The 17,829-nt window shown below is 41.8% G+C and overlaps 1 protein-coding gene across 9 annotated transcripts in view; it reads right to left on the reverse strand.

Annotated features, from left to right (window-relative positions):
* Positions 1 to 17,829, reverse strand: part of Meis2 (Meis homeobox 2) — a 205,140-nt gene that overhangs the window by 5,698 nt on the left and 181,613 nt on the right. For all 9 annotated transcript variants that reach the window (XM_052183199.1, XM_052183197.1, XM_052183198.1 and 6 more), the window contains one exon: positions 1 to 22. This exon is cut by the window's left edge and continues 37 nt beyond it. In XM_052183199.1, coding sequence (XP_052039159.1) covers positions 1 to 22 — 22 coding nt within the window. The remainder of the gene's footprint in view (positions 23 to 17,829) is intronic.

The raw sequence follows: 17,829 nt of genomic DNA on the forward strand, positions 1-17,829 counted from the left end.
TCTTCTTCTGGCATTAATAAACCTGAAACAGAAGAAAGAAGTCTGATTACCAACCTCAGTCTCTGTGTGTTCGGTGAACGGCTCTGGTGAGCACAGTGGAGGGAGGGCACACCAGAGTCCAACCTCTACCGTAAACCATCTATATAATTGACAGGCGCTTCTCCCTTCTGTGTTCAGAACCAGCTGACTGGATCATCTTGGAGCCCAAACCAAGCCACCTTGCTACTAATTTTCAGAGAGGGACAGGGGTTCCCCGGGAGAAAGCATTTCTACTCCTGCGGTTGCTTTTGGAACAAGTAGGAACCAGGTTGCAGCCACAGGCCGGACAGACGGTCTTGCCTCATTCCCTGGACCCCTCATCCCAGGGCCACTCAGCTTCCCTTGCAGCTGGCCGTAAATGAAGCCCAGGCTCTGGCACTCGGCTTTCACAAGGTATTGTTAGGTCAGCAAAGCCATCAATTAGGCTGTCTGAAGTTTTATCACCAACACAGCAGTAATAAGTGCTGGCCCAAAGACTTCTGGTCTTCGGCAACTCCTGCGGCTTAAGCCTGTAAAGTTAGGGTCACTCAGAGGTCAGTGCCAGCTGGGGGCGGCCTTTGCAGCCAAAGCAGGGACACCCAGGGCAGTGGATAAGCTAACTGCCAACCATAAACTCAGCCACCTTTCAACCCACTAGAAAGCCAGGCTCGGGTCCACATGGTTGATATTAGGGCCCGGGAAACGGTTTCCAAATCAGGTGGTTGCTGATTCCCAGGAATGTAAGGAGCAGCGGTTATTTTGTCTAAGAAGCCTGGATCTAATTTTGTTGAAAATCCAAAAATAAGTGCCTACTTCATGTTACTTTAATGTTTAATAATGCCCATCAAATATTCATGTACAAACAGAGTAAGACAATAAGAAATCTCCTTTATTTCTCCAAATTTAATAAAAACAAAACAATTTTCTACTATTTGTGAGTTAGCCTTGTCCCCCTGCTTTTAATGATGGTATTTCCCCACACGTATGAACTCCTGGGAAAGATTCAGTGGCCTTGCATTAGGCTGGGGAGGGGCCGGTGGTAGGGAGGTCCTTCAAAATGTTTTCTATTGATAACATTTGTTTTTCAACAACTCTACTTTCAAATCTTAGCATATGGGGGACTTAATGATTAATGTATCCACATGGGGCTCCAGGCAGGACCTGAAAGTTCATTCACTGAAGAATTCTCAAGCATTGGCAGTTAAGTCTCTTGGAGGACAGTGAGCCCACACAGGCCTCCTGTGAGTCCTCTAGGAAGAATACAACCAGGCTGATGAATAATAGGCGGGAGAAAGCCAAAGGAGTCTTTTGCATATGCTGTTTGCAAAACAATCAACTTTTTTAGGTACTTAAGAAAGAATGTCTCAGGCTTCAAAAAATGTTCTACCCTTTGGCTTCGGGAAGCAAAGTGCCAGTCTACTCTAAGTTCAGCTAGGGGAGTTGAAACTGTGCATTCACCTCCCCCACCCCCACCAGTTCCCTAAACTGTTGCTGACTAGAAGCAGCCATGCAACCAGTTTAAAGAATTATCTCCATCACACCATTGTTGTCCCAGGCCTAGGAGGGCCCTTTCTTATTTCCCACTCCAGGGGTTCTTCTCAGGGGTCCCATCAAGACCAAGCAAGAGCAGGCTCCTTTGGTCTGTCTCGGTGTTTCTGGTAGAGTGGGGAAGCTCCTCTTTTCAAGTGCTACAATCCAGTTGTGTGGTGGGCTGTTCTGTTTTTGTTTACTCTTGTAGGTCAACCCTTTAGGTGAAGCAAATTGATATTCCCCCTCCCCGCTGCTCCCTTTAAGTTTTCTTCTTTTTATTTCTTTATTATTTACATTTGGAGATTATTCCCTTATTTATACTTTTCTCTCCTGTTCCCTCAAACACTTCCTTGCTCACAGGGCTGCAAGGCATCATGGTGCTTAGTTCTCAGCAGGAGAACTCCACACTGTCTTCAAACAAATAATTACTGGGAAGGTTAGAGGTTCACTCACAGGTCATTTCTCTGGATCCTCATCAGAATGTTTACATTAGTAAAAATGGGGGTCCTCTCACAGGTTGTTCAATGGGGGTGACGCAATCATACAGAACATTCAGAGAAAGCAAAGCATCCTGTGCCGTTAGCAGGCCTGTCCAGAAGCGCTGGACTTGGCGATGCCAGCTGCGCATCACATTTTCAGTGAGTTTCCATGGTGTGGACCGCGTGTTCACTAGTCCCCCAACAGAGGCTGAAAGAAAGAAGCCCTGCAGGTTTTCATGGTGTGGGGGATCCTTTCTCAGAGAGTCATAGCGACTTCACGACTTCACATTCTCCTGTGGTCCATGAACTTTCTGTGGAGTTTCGGTCTCAGTATTTTGGGTCCCAGTATATTTTCATACTTCTAATGCATTCTTTCAAATCATACAAGATTTAGAAAACAAAGGGGCCCCATTTTTACTGTTGTTTTCTTCCCCTCAGAAATCTCTGAACATACAACTCCTGCCAATTGTCAACTTGCATAATCTCAGAATAGCTTAACGCTACCATAGATGCTATTTTATTAAAGTTAATAATGTATTCATTTTAAGAAAAAGTGTGGTCTTAAAAATTCAAATGACAACTCTCTTCTTCCCTCATACTGACGAGCCACAGGCCACCACCCTTTAGAAAATAGTCTCAAAATAAAGCCATTTAATTTGGAGATAAAAATGTCAAATGAGGAATGATTTTTTTTATTTCATTAATTCCCAATATGAACTTCCATACATGGTTTTCCCCTAGATAATTTGATATGAATTCTGTCCACTTCCTCTGATTCTATTTTAAGAATGACTTTTCCGTTATGTAGATAATAAACATAATATCAAGTTTTGATTCTACTTAAACTCTGAAGCATTTAAGTTGAAAAGACAACTCATCTTCAATCATCCCAGGCCAGACCTCAATTCCTATGGAAAAATGCAACTTCCTGCTTCAAAGACAAAAGCCTTGTCTTTAAAAGACTCAAAAGGTTTCTTGGATATTAAATGGGTCTCACAAAATAACATTTTGATGAGTTAAGTGTAAATGAATCAGACACATATGGATTAAGTTATCCCCACATTTCACACGGGTTTAAAAAATAAGGGGAAAAGAGGGGCTTGGCAAAAAACATTTTGGACTTTGCCAAACCCAAAACATTTGAAAAATTGCTGAAGACATCCAAGTAACCAAAATGCAGCCAGCTGCACCCAACTTTAATGAACCCCCCTCAAGTTATCTCCAACCCAAAGACTGTTAGGTTTTTCATCTGTATCTCATATTAAAAAAGAAAAAGAAAAAAAAAGAAACCACTCTCTTAAGTTTTAATGTCATCCCTAAATGGTTTTGAAGTTGCAGACATATAATATACTGCTTTATTAGCAAAACCAATTTAATTCTAAGTTATCAAATCTTCTTAGATGATAAACAGTTTTTTAAAACTTCGAATTTCTTATAACTCGTGTAGGAAATGTGTTAATACATCTAGTATCTTTTCCAGATTTTTCTTAGAAAAAAATTTAGCCTCATTGTAACTCTTTCTAAGGGCTACAGATAATTACTTTAGTGACTCCCTAGAGGATGAGTACCCCAAAGCACACTAGTTCTATCGATTCCTATTGAGCAAGAAGTTAGCGCCCAGGCTCACACAAAAGCTTCCCAGAGAGTCTCCTGAGGCCACTTGCATCTCTAAATTTTACTTAAATAGAAAATGCATTAGTATGTACGGTCCTTCAAACTTACATACTAAGACTGTTAGTTTAAAATAATTTAATTATAGAAATAAATTCAGTGGCTTTCCAAGAATCAAGAGGTTTTCTAAGTCAACTTGGAACAACAACAACAGAAATCAAAATAAAACCAAACCCCTAGTAGATCCAAGGAATGTACTCAAGACAGGGAAAAAAAAATCACCAAAGCCTCACCTTACTCTTGTTGGAGACCACCAACCTCCATCTCAGGAAAATCCAAATATTTCAGCTTTGATGCTTCCCCCAGCCCCACCTGAAATCTGACCACTGAGTTTTCTTTTAAAGACTTTTCACTCCAAAGCATAGCTTGGGTTGACAGGAGTAGACTCAGGTGTCCTTCCTGATTGTTGCTTGATTTCCCCCACCTCTTTTAAATGGCTGGTAAATCCCTTCTTTCTGGTTCACTAACTCCTTGCCACACCTGGCAACCCACTCAGCATTCCTTTGTTAGAAAGCACAGGTCTCTCTCCCTGCCTGGAAAGCAGCCAGCCCTGAACACTCTTGAGGATGGCTGGATTTGAAGCTCTCCCTTGGATGGGGGTTGTCAAGGAAGGGGCTTGAACTGTTGAGGAGGGATCAGATCAATCTGGAAAAGGTGTGGTAGGGACCTTGGTGACAGGGGCCTAGTTCAAAAACAAAACAAAACAAAACAAAACAAAACAAAACAAAACAAAACAAAACAGCTCTCCTTTCCAGTTAGCCTAGCATCAGGACTCCAGGTCCAGCATAATCCTGCTTGGGTACTCCAGATTTCAGTGAGGCTTCAACCTTGGGAAATAAGTTAGTCATTTTAATTTTTTCCCTCACATTAAATACACACACACACACACACACACACACACACGTTTTATTCTGCGTGCTAGTCTTGGGTTGAATCATCAAGTTAGGAAGGTTTAATGAACTGCACATCCAAGGTTTTCACTGGTGTTCAGACACAGGATCTTTTCCTGAAGACAACTCTGAGCACAGTGAGGTAAATGCATGAGATTCATACATGGCTTTAGGACACATTCACAGATCATAACTAATGTCCCTGAACTACGGTGCAATTATGATTGGATAGACTATTAGATTTGCCCACACCTGTAAAAACATACAAAATAAATACCCATGCGCTTACAATATGAGAGCATAGTGTTAGTGTGGAAGCAGGGATGCTTGTAGCCTTACACATGCGCCTTGAGTGAGGAAAATGTTCATATTGCTGTGGAAGGCCCAGAGCAAAGTCATCAAATGGGTGAGAGGTCTTTTCCATGACTGTCTGCTGTGGGCTTCCAGTGCTTTATCCAACTCTCCCCTAGCATTGCAAGGACCTCTATAGCTATTCACTAAAATATTCAACTTTGAGCACAGGACTTTAAAGTATTGTCCTACATTTTAAACCTTTACCCAGAGAAAAGCAACAATAAACCCAAGGGGCTTGTACGCCTTATAACTTCCCTAAGCCCCAGTGTGTTTCCTATCTACCAACTAGGGGGATAACTGGGTCTGGGTTGTTTTGAGTACTGACAGAGATCATGTATGTAAAGCTCTTGGCATAGTGCCTAGTATATAGTGAGGGCTCATTAAATGTTAGCCTATGGTCAGAATCAATGTTCCTAAAAAGCTCTGTTCTCTCATAGATAATAATTAAGAATAGATGAGTAACTGCTAAAAATATCATACTGGGCTGATAACAGGTTGAGAACATGTATGGTTTTACAAGTAGCATGAGATCGTTTGCTAGGGTCTTAGTAGAGAGCAGAATTTAATGTGCTTAAGTAACGGTGTGTGTGTGTGTGTGTATGTGTGTGTGTGTATGTGTGTGTGTGTGAGAGAGAGAGAGAGTGCATAGGTGCACATGTGTGTGTAAGTGCATATGTGCATGTGTGTGCATACATGTGTGTGCATGTGTGTGTGTGTGTGTGTATGTGATTTTAGACATCAGAGCAAGCATCTGCTTGAAGGTGAGGTTCCAGAGTGGACTCCTTTGCAAGCACATCCTCTTAGCAGCTCTCTAGATCTTCCCTACCCTCAGGACCAGCAGCTACCACAGGACCTCCAGAGTATTGGAGGTACAGTGGCCTCACAGTGCCCTGCCCAGCACTACTGTCCCCAGATCTGCACTTGAAAGGTTCTCCAGGTGACCTCTTCACACTTAGCTTGGGAGGCTTGCAGTGAGTGCTTTGCCTAAGAACAGAAGGTTGCAAAGTTCAAGATTTAATTGTGACTCCCGTGGCCCGCAAACATTGCCTAAAGGATCTATCTTCTTTAAGTGCCTAAAATCTAAAAAGTCTTTTAATCATTTGCCTTGGATAACAAACAATTTATAATAATGATTCATTTTACCCTATCTGTATCTCTTAAAGTAAAAGCTGGGGCAATAAAATGTTTTTGTGAAAACTGTCACCAGAGGACCTCTCAGGAGCAGAGAGCATGGACGGCACACTACTGTTTGAGGTTCCATCTACTTCTGTACTTTTTGAACTTCAATAATACATATGAACATTTTTTTAATTAAAGGTATTGTGAAAGGTGATGGAGAAAGTTGGGCATCTTCTTTGACTGAGATTAACCTGGACCATTTAGTTTTCTTATTTAATAAAAGTATCTTAGAAATTACCTCTTACCCAGGCAGGGTATTATCTTTTATTTCTTTTTTAATGCTGAGCAACAACTAACATAATTTCATTAGCCTGCTCACACCCAGTGGCGTGTAAGAGAGCATCTGAGCAGGTCCTGGCTTTGAAGTACTGCCACTCTTACAGAATGCTATCCGGTTATTCACATATGGCTATTTATCATGTATTATAAAAGTGATCTTTCAGAGCTACTTGAAAGCAAGGGAGGAGCAAACACTCAAACTTCCTTAGTTATCCATATCTAAGATCTACCCTCTTAAAGATAGAACACTATGTCAATAGACATAAGCAGTACCATATTACCTCATCCTGTACATGATTTATTGCAGATAGAAATCATCGAGAAACTGAATTACTTTGAATGTTTTACTACTGACATTAAAGTTCCAGATTTGGATACCTGCACACCTTAGAGTGGTCCTGAAAACCACTTTGTGCAGACACAGAAGATAAATCTATAACCCTGTCATGCAACCCCATCAGCCTACAAAGAAACAGTGGCCATTTTCAAAATGACCAGTTCCCAGTTCTGAACCATCTATCTGACAGGGCTTTGAAATGTACCCAGTCTCACCTGATAATCAGTTGCCCTCATTCACAGCTACTTCTCATCATGTTCCAAGCATGTGCTAATTCACACTAAGACCTGATCCTAACACATCTTGTTTTTTTTTGTTTTTTTTTAAGCTTTCATGGTCACCTTTGATTGACGTGTTATCTCAGATTCTACTTCTCAGTGGAACCCACCTAAGAATTAACTGGCCAAAAATACACCACACTGTTTAGCAATTATGTATTCGAGATGTTGTTGGTGGAGGTCAAGGGGCAGTCCCATGTCCTGTGCTATGGATAGGTCTCTGATTAGCTTGTCATCTGCTTGGAAGAAGATGTAGGCTGATTCTCTCTTATAGTGGAGCGGGCCAGCTGTTAGCTGCCTGTCAAGCCCTCAAGTGGACAAGAAGTCCAGGAGCAAGAATGTCATTCCTTTGATCTGGCAAGGAGCAGCTGCTGATTTATAGAGTGGGACTTTGTTCTTCCGTTCTATTTTACTTTCTTTCCTAAGGCAGAACCACAAAATCCAGGAGAAGAAAAAAAGTGCCGTTCCCAGCAACATCAACAAGCTCTGACAATTACAACAGGGTTTTTCTTGGCCCCAACAAAGCTCTCAGGCATCTCCTTTGACGCTCACCTTTCCCCTCCCCTTCCCCCCACCTCCATCATTTTTTTTTTTTTTTGCAAGCGGTAGTTATTGTTTAATTCAGCTTCTGTAAATGGAATGGACTGTGGCCAGCAAGCCTGGGGCATAAACACACCTGTATGAAAGCAGCCTTATTGTAGCAACCCTCTACAAGCATGCTCACATGAACCTCACGTTCCCGAGTTCAGAAAGAATGCTCCATTTTTCCTGACAGCAAATTTTACCCTAAGTGAGTTTCTATTTTTGGTGTCACCAACCTATGATGATCACATTTGAACCTTTCCTTCTCCAATGGCATTACACTCTTTCAATCAAAGAGAAAAAAAAATTGCTCTTTTTTTTTTCATCTGAGAGCAAACAGATGCATCAAAAATGTTTATCTACTATCTATAATATCAATCATTGAAAGCTGACTTAATGTCCAGAAAGGCTTTAGAAAATGCAATATCCAAGATGCCAGAATGGTGATTTCATTACTACTGATTTATACTGACATGTGCTCGCCCAAGTAACCTATAAGGGAAAGAAAAACCAGCAACAAAGTAAGTCATGTGCATTTTCTTGCTGAGAACGAACTGGTTGAAAAGGTCTGATTTTGTTCTCAACAGTAATCCTGTCCAGTCAGAAGTGTCCACCAATCGAGTGGGCGTCTGTCGTATGACAGTGAGAAGGCAGCAGCTTTTTGGTCCTATCCATCTATACTCGCCCCTTCCATACACCTCATAACACACACACACACACACACACACACACACACCCATCCAACCATACACCCCCTCTCTCTTCCACCCTACCCGCCACCCCCACATGCTTGTACACTGCACATGTGTAGGGCAATAAACTTTGCCATGGACAAGTTCTTTAACAGCTATCAAGATTCTTTTGTGTTGCCCCAGAGGATGGTGGAAAATAATACAGATAGATATGAATAGAAAGGCAGATAGATATATGGATAGAAAGGCAGATAGAAAAATAATACAGATAGATATGGATAAAAAGGCAGAAGGCTAAAAGGGTGGGAGGGGCTGTTACTAACTAGGAGAGGAGGAAGAGTTTGTTCACATTTAATCAGGCTCTGTTCTAGTGACAGGTTCTGTTCTGTCTCCTTTCTTGTGTTCAGAGCGGATGGGGATTTATTTAGCTTGATTCCTTTGGCCAATCAGAATGTGTTGAGCACTAGCTTTCTTCTGCAAGGCCATTCTCTTTCAACAGCAGTGTCCTCTGGTGGTGGTGGTGGGGCCCAGTGATTGGCTTTGTGGGTGGGGATCTGAAAACAGGCCTTACACATATACTTGCTCATCTCTTTTCAATCCCAAAACAATTATTAGGAATAATTTCAAGGGCCAATAAAAATCTGTACATGTGTCACCAGCTGATAAGATGTTCACATCGCACAGTTATCCTAAGTCAAATTGAATGACATGTGGACATCATATGCTAACTACATCTAAACAGTTGAAAATGCAAATCGTGCCTTTTGAGATTGCTGTTTTTCATATACACAAGAACAAACTGATAAAAAGGGTCACAATTTGAGAAGACACAAGTTCTTAGAGAAAAACACCTATATCCAGTGAATCAGTGCAGTGGATCAACTGTAGACATAAGAGGTTGATCAGCACACAGTGCATAAACACTTGTGCGTAATCCAAGCACTGGAGAAGTGGAAGCAGAGGACAGCAAGTTCCAGGCCAGCCTGGCCTATGCAGTGAGCTCAAGCTAGCAAGGGGCTGCAGAGCAGGGAGACAGCTAAGACCCGGAGTGGGTATAGCACCCCTGCAGAGATCTTGCTTAAAGTGTATGAGGCCTTGGGCTTGCTCTCCAACACCAGAAGACAAGGGAAAAAAACCCCAAATTCTTGGAAGGGAAGAGTAGAAGCAGTTTGAAAGAGCATTTGAAAAATAAAACCAAGCAAACAGACAAGCAAATGGAAGGGAAGAGAATGAGGCACTGCTGGAAGGTATCAATCCCACCGGGGCTGACTTTGAGAATTGAGGAGGGTAACCATGCTTGGCTGGCACTTTCTGATGGATTCTGGGGATACCTGGTGGAGACCCAAAGACAAGCTGCTTGGGCTGCTTTGGGTAGATATGAATTGAATCTCTGGAATTCTTGAATGGAGACATGAGACTATGATGCTTCTTAAGGGAAACCTTTTCCGACAGCCCCGTAGCGGACGAACTGAACTGACTGGAGGAGAACCGAGGAGCTGAGATGGAACCAAACTCTTGGGTAATGCAGGAAGAAGGGGGAAATGAGCCGGACTTCAGCTAAGATGCCAGCAGTGAAAACAAGCAGCATGTGATTTTTAGGACTTCTGTGTTGGATCTTTCTGGGAAGGAGGTTACGTAAAGGGCTCTAGGACAGTGCATCTGAGAGTCTGTGTTTTGATATATCATGGTGCACAGTTGATTGAAACTGGCCATTTGCCTTTTAAATTCTTATTTAGGGTTTACTGTAGGGTGAGGCATGCTGGGTTTCCTGATGCCACCTTTGAGTTGGCAGTGGAATTCTAGAGCTGAAAAGGTAGGAGGCCATTCAAGACGAGGATATAAGAAATGTGAAGTCCAGGCAAGAAATGACTACTCCAAAACCATCCCTCCTCTCCATATTTATAAAGTTAGGAATATTCTAGTTCTCCAGAAATAAGCTTAAAAAGATGGCTGCCTCTGAAAACATTCTGCTTTTTCATATACCCCAAGATTTTCCCAAGTCCTTCATCTGATCGAGTCTGCTAGTAAATAAAAACCTCCCAGGCAATGGCTTTGTTTCTAGGAGGGCTAGCTTGCTTGGTTGGTGTTCTGACATGATCTGAGTGACCAGATTTAGAAGCTGATAACAGCCACATATATGTCACATGGTGTAGTATGAAACAAGTTGTATTGCCTTAAACTTAGCATGTGTGATTTTAGTAATGGTATTAAAAAGATGCACACACACACACACACACACACAGAGTGTTTTTAAGCACTTGCATAAGAATCAAGGGCAGGTTTTCTCGAGGTGGTGACAACTAATTTAGAAGAGAATTGATGGGATCGGGTGTTACATTTAAAAGGGACTCCATTAAGTCTGATGGTGTCCAAATTGTGTCCTTCTCACAAACCATATTTTTCTTTTTAAATGGGCTTTTAAGGTGAAAGACACCGCGCCTCAGCATACTCTAGGTGTGGAGACAAATGGTTCACAAGTCTCTATTCTTCAACTCTGGCCAAATCACTCCAGGACCCGAGATCTAAAGCACTTGGAGGGAGGGTGCTATGCATGTGAATGTCCCCACCAGAGTTTTCATTTGCTTCAGGGGCTCCTTTTTCTGGAGCAGCAGGGGATGTTTCAGAAGACCAGATTGGCATACCAGAAGCATCTGGAGGGAGCAGGCTCTTATCCCCTTTCCTTTCCCCTGCTGGCTTAGAAGAAAGGGCTTTGCGGAGGACACGTTGGAAAGGTGGCAACATTCTTGGGCCTTTTTTTTTTTTTTTTTTTATCAACACCACTTCTTTCTTTAAGCTGCAGCGGGTCTCTTGTTTGGGAGGCTGGGAGGCTGAGATTTTAGCACTTTTAAAGGGAGGCATAAGCGAGAAATCTCCCAGGTGTTAAACTTTAGAGTGGCTTCAACCCAAAATAGGGTGGGGAGGGGCGACAAAAGTGAAGCAGGAAAAGTCAAGTACTATTATGGAAAAGTTCCAACAAATAACGTATCGTAAATATGCACACAAGTGACATTCCGTCTATTTAAACTCAGGGCTCTCTAACCAGTTTATATCCTCAAACAGGCTGTCCATGGGGGTTAAAACCCAAGGTTTAAAACAAAAAAAAAAAATTTTTTTTTTGGTTAATTTCAACAAATTCCATACAACCCAAAATAATCTTTAAAAAAAAGTACAAAACATAATTCTATCATGAAGCAAAAAAATTCTATTCACAGATACATGGTTTAACGTTCTTCTTATATTCATGATGTTCAAGATTAATTTTAAAGGAAGATTTCCAGATTATCTTTTCTTAAGAGCAAATTAAACATCTTTTGCTTGGATTGACAACCAGGTAACTTCCTATGTCTTCAGCAGAGATGTTACACAAAAGTGTTTGCAATGTGATGATATTATTAACCACAAAATTTTTAGCATTATCCCATAATCATAAAAAATGTAATATTTACTTTATAAACCATAGAGACCTAACAAAACAGCGAGGTTATTCTGTGTCTGCTTTAGTCCTTGAATATTTTAGGGTTAAAGGGTTAGTGGATACACACATCCCTTAACTGCCATTTACAGAGGAACGAAGACATCAACCTTTGATTCTGAAATTTCATATAGAATTATAGGTCCGACCTGGATGTACCACAGTTAGGAAGGGTTTTTAGAGCATATCCAGGAACCACATCTCTTATTAAGACTTCCTGGCATAGTTTAACTTAACTCTTACACATAAAGAACTCTTACAGACAAAAAATAATGGCATTTCAGTTGTCTCCATCATCACAGGAATATAAGTAACACTGCTATCCAGAAAACACAAAATTAATTTAGAGCTATAATTGTTTTAACTGTCATGGATTTTTTTTAATCATGTAATATACAAATAATCTAAGATTAATTCATAAGTTTAAAGTTAATATGCTAACTAGCTAGGGCCACACTATTTCTTCCATCTGGGATGGTCTTCCTTCCAGAGCCATCTGGTCCACACATCATTCAAAATTCTTATCAGAGAGCACCTCTTTGGGGCAACTTTGTTGCATAATCTGATTAAGAAGCATTTCCTGGGGATGGGGAGTTGGCTCTTTTGCCTGCCACAGTGCAAGCACAAAGACTGAAGTTTGAATTCACAGCATCCATGTTAAAAGGAAAGAAAGGAGGGAGGAAGGAAGGAAGGAAGGAAGGAAGGAAGGAAGGAAGGAAGGAAGAAAGAAAGAAAGAAAGAAAGAAAGAAAGAAAGAAAGAAAGAAAGAAAGAAAGAAAGAAAGGAAGGAAGGAAGGAAGGAAGGAAGGAAGGAAGAAAGAAAGAAAATGCTATGCCTAGTGCTGGGAAGCAGGGACAGAGGATTCCCAAGATTTGTTGACTACCCAGTATAGCTGCAGGTTCACACACACACACACAAATTTAGTCATTAACAATATGGTCCCTGCAGCTTTATTCAATGTAATGACCAGAATTTACTTCTCTGGTTTCACCTAGTTGATCTAGAGAGAGCATATTTTAGTTCTTTGCTATCGACCCCTTCTCAGCTATCCCCAATGAAATGTTTGGTGAATATACAACTGAACAAGTAAATGAAAATAGGGATCCTTCCCTCTAGGAAATAATTTAGAATTGAAATAGAAGAACCATTAGGGAATCTCTTGTCTGTATTTCTCTGTCTCTCTGTCTCTGTCTCTGTCTCTGTCTCTGTCTCTCTCTCTCTCTCTCTCTCTCTCTCTCACACACACACACACACACACACACACACACACACACACACACACACACACACGTGCTGCAACTAAATCCCTGATGGACAATGTGCCCTCGAACAGGACTGAGCTAAGATGGCACGTAATTCTGCCTTCCTGTGTCTGCTCTAAGGAATGTCAAACTGAGAAATACGTGAAGACTGGAAATACTAGTACAAGGTGTGACTCTTACCTGGGAGATGGACAGACAGGTGAACTGTAAATGCAGAGGTGAAAGGAAAGGACTCCCCTGGCAGAAATGGACTCCCATTTTGTGTGCGCGCGTGCATGTGTGTGTGTGTCTTTGTGTGCGTGTGCATGCGTGTGAGTGTGTGTGTGTGTGTGACATGGGACAGAACTGGAATGAGATTTCACCACTGTGGTGGGCACCCACTCAGGTAAGAAGGTGTTGTGAGTGTCTGTGCTGGAGGTGATAGAAAACATGAACGGAAGATGGAAGGCTTGGGATGGGAAAAGAAAGGAAATCTTTTACATGGATTAAACCCTTTTAAATATTTCCTCCTAGATCTGCTAGAATGAACACTAGTTAGTTAGTCTATCAAAAATGAGAGTCCCAGATCAAGTACTATGGGATTATGGCCACTAAGGTAACAAAATGTAAGGATTTTCTCGTTTCTGCTGTGAGATATATCATGGCTCTTTGAAGACTGATAAACACCCTCTGCAAGGGAATGAGGGCCACAAATCAATTCCTGACAAGCTACTGGGGTTTCCAGTGCTGGGGTTCCCAGCTTTGAGCTAAAGCATGGCATTCTAATTTCTAATGGAAACTACTACTTAAAGACATACATCAACAGGAAAGTAGGATTTGCATCTTCCCTGTAAAAAGTTAAAATATTTAAAAAAGAATATATATACATATATATTCATACATATAGTGCTGCAGCGGGAAATATTAACATTGTGTTGGGACATTCACTCATGTGACAGGTAGGAGAAGGCAAGGAGCAAGATGGAGGGATGATTCAGGGAAGGAGATGGTGAGAGAGTTGGGGAATGAGGATTGGTTACTTTGGATAATGTATTTCAATGTACACCAAAGGTTCCTTGGCCCCCACTACCCTCCAATCAATTCCACTTTCTTGTTTACAGACATTCCACGTACAAAACCATCTTTTCCTTATAACTGTGTTAAACACCACCTGCCTGCCCTCTGAACTCTGACATCCCTGGATGAGGTCAGTGTGGTGCCGGGCTCCGGTTCTATAGGCAATCCTGTCATTCAGGCTAACAGCAGTGATTCACTCACAGGAGGCGAAGGGAGTCCGTTGTTGGGCTTATTGACTCCAGGGAGCATGGCTACTCTATCATTACTGTGGAGTGCAAACACGCCAGGCTCTGTTTTGGTCCCACTTAAAATTACTATTTGCCGTGAAGGATTGGCAAAGCAATTCTTAAAATGATGGGGGTGAAAGTCAGGCAAGCGCCATTACGGGCTTTTCCTTCCGTTTAAGCAGAAGTAAGCATTCTAAGAGGCTCCAAGCCTGACCCACTTATTTAACCTTGTATTCAGTTCGCTGTATTAACATATATTAACTGGCTATATAAGCCCTAGGAGGGATAAAAACCTCATGACCAAATTATGGTTCCATTTTCATGGGTAACCTCTCCTTGGGTGGAAATTAAACTCCAATATAAATACATTTTAGGTCTACACAAAATCGAGGAGGAATGCCAAAAAATAAATAAATAAATAAATAAAAATAAAAAAAAAAAACCCCAAATGTCATGTAACAGTCCTACAAAGACTGTGGAGTGGTCGGAGAAACTGCACACGAGAGGACCTATTGGAAGAAACCAAATAAATTTAATTAAATAAGTTACAAGATGATTTTGCGCTGTCTTATCTACTCCCCTTGGTTAATATCCATGACACACTGATGCTGCATAATCGCTCTTACGGAATGCTGCAGCTCAGCGCCGTAATGAGCTGCCTCTGCACAAAGACAGCGAGAGTGCTTTCCCCACAGAGTTCTCCTCTCAATTATTTATAGTTGCTACACTTTCACATAATGGCAGTTTTAAAATCAAACAAACAAAGCAAAGCGCACAATAAAGGACAGGGACAAGAAGGAGCAGGGACCTTTTTCCTTCCTTTTTTGAACACCAGAAAAGGACAGGCAAACCACATAAAGTCAACTGGATTTGGATCCCAGGAAAGTCTCCGGGGTCCAGCAAGCAGAAGACATCAAAGCGTTTGGAGACCGCCCCCTCGGTGAGGGGTTTAAACAGCTCTGCATACCTGTGTGCCTCTCAATCTGTCATATGGAAACACAGGGAGGAAATGCAGACTTTATTCCTCCCCTTCCTAAGTATGTCTGTGAAAATTCCTTGTCAGAATATTCTGTTCTCCTCCCCATTCCAGAGTCAAAGAGAAGATGCTACAATTGTGGACATCATGGTGGACAGAAAATGGCGCGTCGTTACAGACACCCCGCAGGCAGCAGAGTGGGGGCAGACTTTTTCATGTTGGTAGTGTCCACTGTCCACATTGGACCTTTGACCTCCCACCACAAAACCTAAGGAAACAAGAAATCCAGTCTCATTCACAGCCAGCCCTCTTATAAAGAGGCCAAATAACACTACGGGAATATTTAATGCTAAATTGTAATGCTTTTATTCTTTTCATTCACTCTGTGTGTGCCTATTTGTGGAGGTCAGCGGTCAATGTCCAGTATCCTTCTTTATTCCTTCACTTCCTTATTTTGGGGGATAAGTTCTTATCTACTTTTTCTTTTAAATTCATTTGCGATGATGATGAAGATGACATGACAATGACAACAACAACGACGACAATGACAACAATGTGTGTGTGTGTGTGTGTGTAGTTACATGGATACCTTGTATACTTGTGGAGGTCAGAAGACAACTTTTGGGAGTGGTTTGGATCTGGGAACCAAACTCAGGATGTCAGGTCTGCTGCCCTCATCTTGCCTGCCCTGAGACAGATTCTATCACTGGACCAGGAGCTCACCAGTTTGGCTAGGGCCACTGGCCGGGGAGCCCCAGTCACCCTCTTGTCTCTTTTTGTCCCAGCATGGGGGTTCCAGGCAAACACTATTTTTGTTTTTTCCCTTGGTGTTGTGATATGAATTTGGATCCTCATGCTTTTTGGCGAAAACTTTTCCGACTGCACCCTGTCCTCAGCCCTATAATGGTATTCTGATATTTAGTTTTAGACTCTAGAATGAGCCATTTACTGTGATCAGCAAGTTCTACCTTCTGGGTTTCCAGTAGTGCTCAGTAAACAATTGGGAGCCAATGTTCAATTCATGGCAGCTGGAAGACTTCACAAGCTAATCCAGAGATATGGTTGAGAATCTTGTATTTCATTTAGTAATTAACTTGTTTTTATCTTTACACTTACTTTACTTTTGTGTATGTGCATGTGGTATGTGTGCCCATGGATGCGCAGATGTCTGCACTTATACAGGTATGTGCACATATGCTTGTGCACTCTGGAGGCCACAGTTTGGTGTTGGGTGTCTTCTGCTGTTACTCTCTCCTGTTCTTTTGAGGCAGGGACTTTTTCTGCACTTTGGGCCTGGGCTTTTCAGCTAGTCTAGCAGCCAGCAAGTCCCAGTGAGTTTCCTACCTCCACCCTCCACAGCCAAGGGCTGTAGATACATAAGAGACCAAGCTTGGCTAGGAGGAACAGATATTTTTAAAAAACTAAGAGGAAACCTGACCAGATGCATTTTGTATCTACATGAAATCAGCAACGAATTTAATGCTTTCTGTTAAATTGTTTCAGGTTTTAGGAAACAGTTAATAAACACCCTATCAGCTAACAGCCATAAATGTATTTGTAACAGAAGATATCAATAGCAATGCCAGTGAATGCAGGTATTGTGTCATCTACTAGTCATTTAGGGATAGCGGTGTGCTTGTGTTTGTGTGTATATATGTGTGTCTGAGTGAGTGCTCATGTGTATATGTGTGTGTGTGCCCATGTGTAGGCATGTAGAAGCCAGAGGAGGGTCTCAGGTCTTCCTCCATTGCTCTATATACCTTTAAAACAGACTCCCACTCTCACAGAAGCTCACCATTTCTGCAAGGCAAGCCCAGGAGCCTGACTCCATTCTCCAACACTGAGGCTATATGCACAGACAGCCACGCCAAGTTTTTAACATCTATGCTGGGTGTTCAAACTCAACCCTCCCACCCCCGCAGCAGTGCTCCGACCCACTGATCCATCTCCACAGCCCTTCAAAAGACTGTTAAAATAATGACTTCCTGAACAAAAATAGCATCCTCAAAAGGTTAGATAAGACGAACATTCTTTAAAGCCCCTGCTAACTTGTTTCTTGTAATATGCTCACACACATATATTGAATGCACACACACTCACTCACACACATACACACACACACACACACACACACACACACACACACAGACTTATTTCTCACATAGACTGTATGGCTTTAAATCTTTCCTGATTTGAAAAACTCAGAGAAAATAAAAATCTTAAGGAGAGCCATGCCATCCCTTCCCAAGCACAGAGACACCTCGTCAAAGAGAAGAAATCACTAAGAGCCATAACCCGGTGACATCATCGGGAGACAGCAGTTAAGACTGAGATTGTTGCCACCATCTTCTCATGCTTTTCCAGGATAGCAATGTGGCCACCTAACTCCCATAGCAAACTTGTCCCAGCTACAGAATGCTAGGATCGAGATACACTGTATTTACAAATTCCTTTCTTTCTGCCAGAGTGACTGGCAATATCTGAAGGCTGGCAGTCTTAAAGTTATGATGGATTCAATTCTGTTATCAATTTGAAAGTTCATGAAG

This window comes from Apodemus sylvaticus, chromosome 5 (genome assembly GCF_947179515.1).
Source record: "Apodemus sylvaticus chromosome 5, mApoSyl1.1, whole genome shotgun sequence".
Lineage (NCBI taxonomy): Eukaryota > Metazoa > Chordata > Mammalia > Rodentia > Muridae > Apodemus > Apodemus sylvaticus.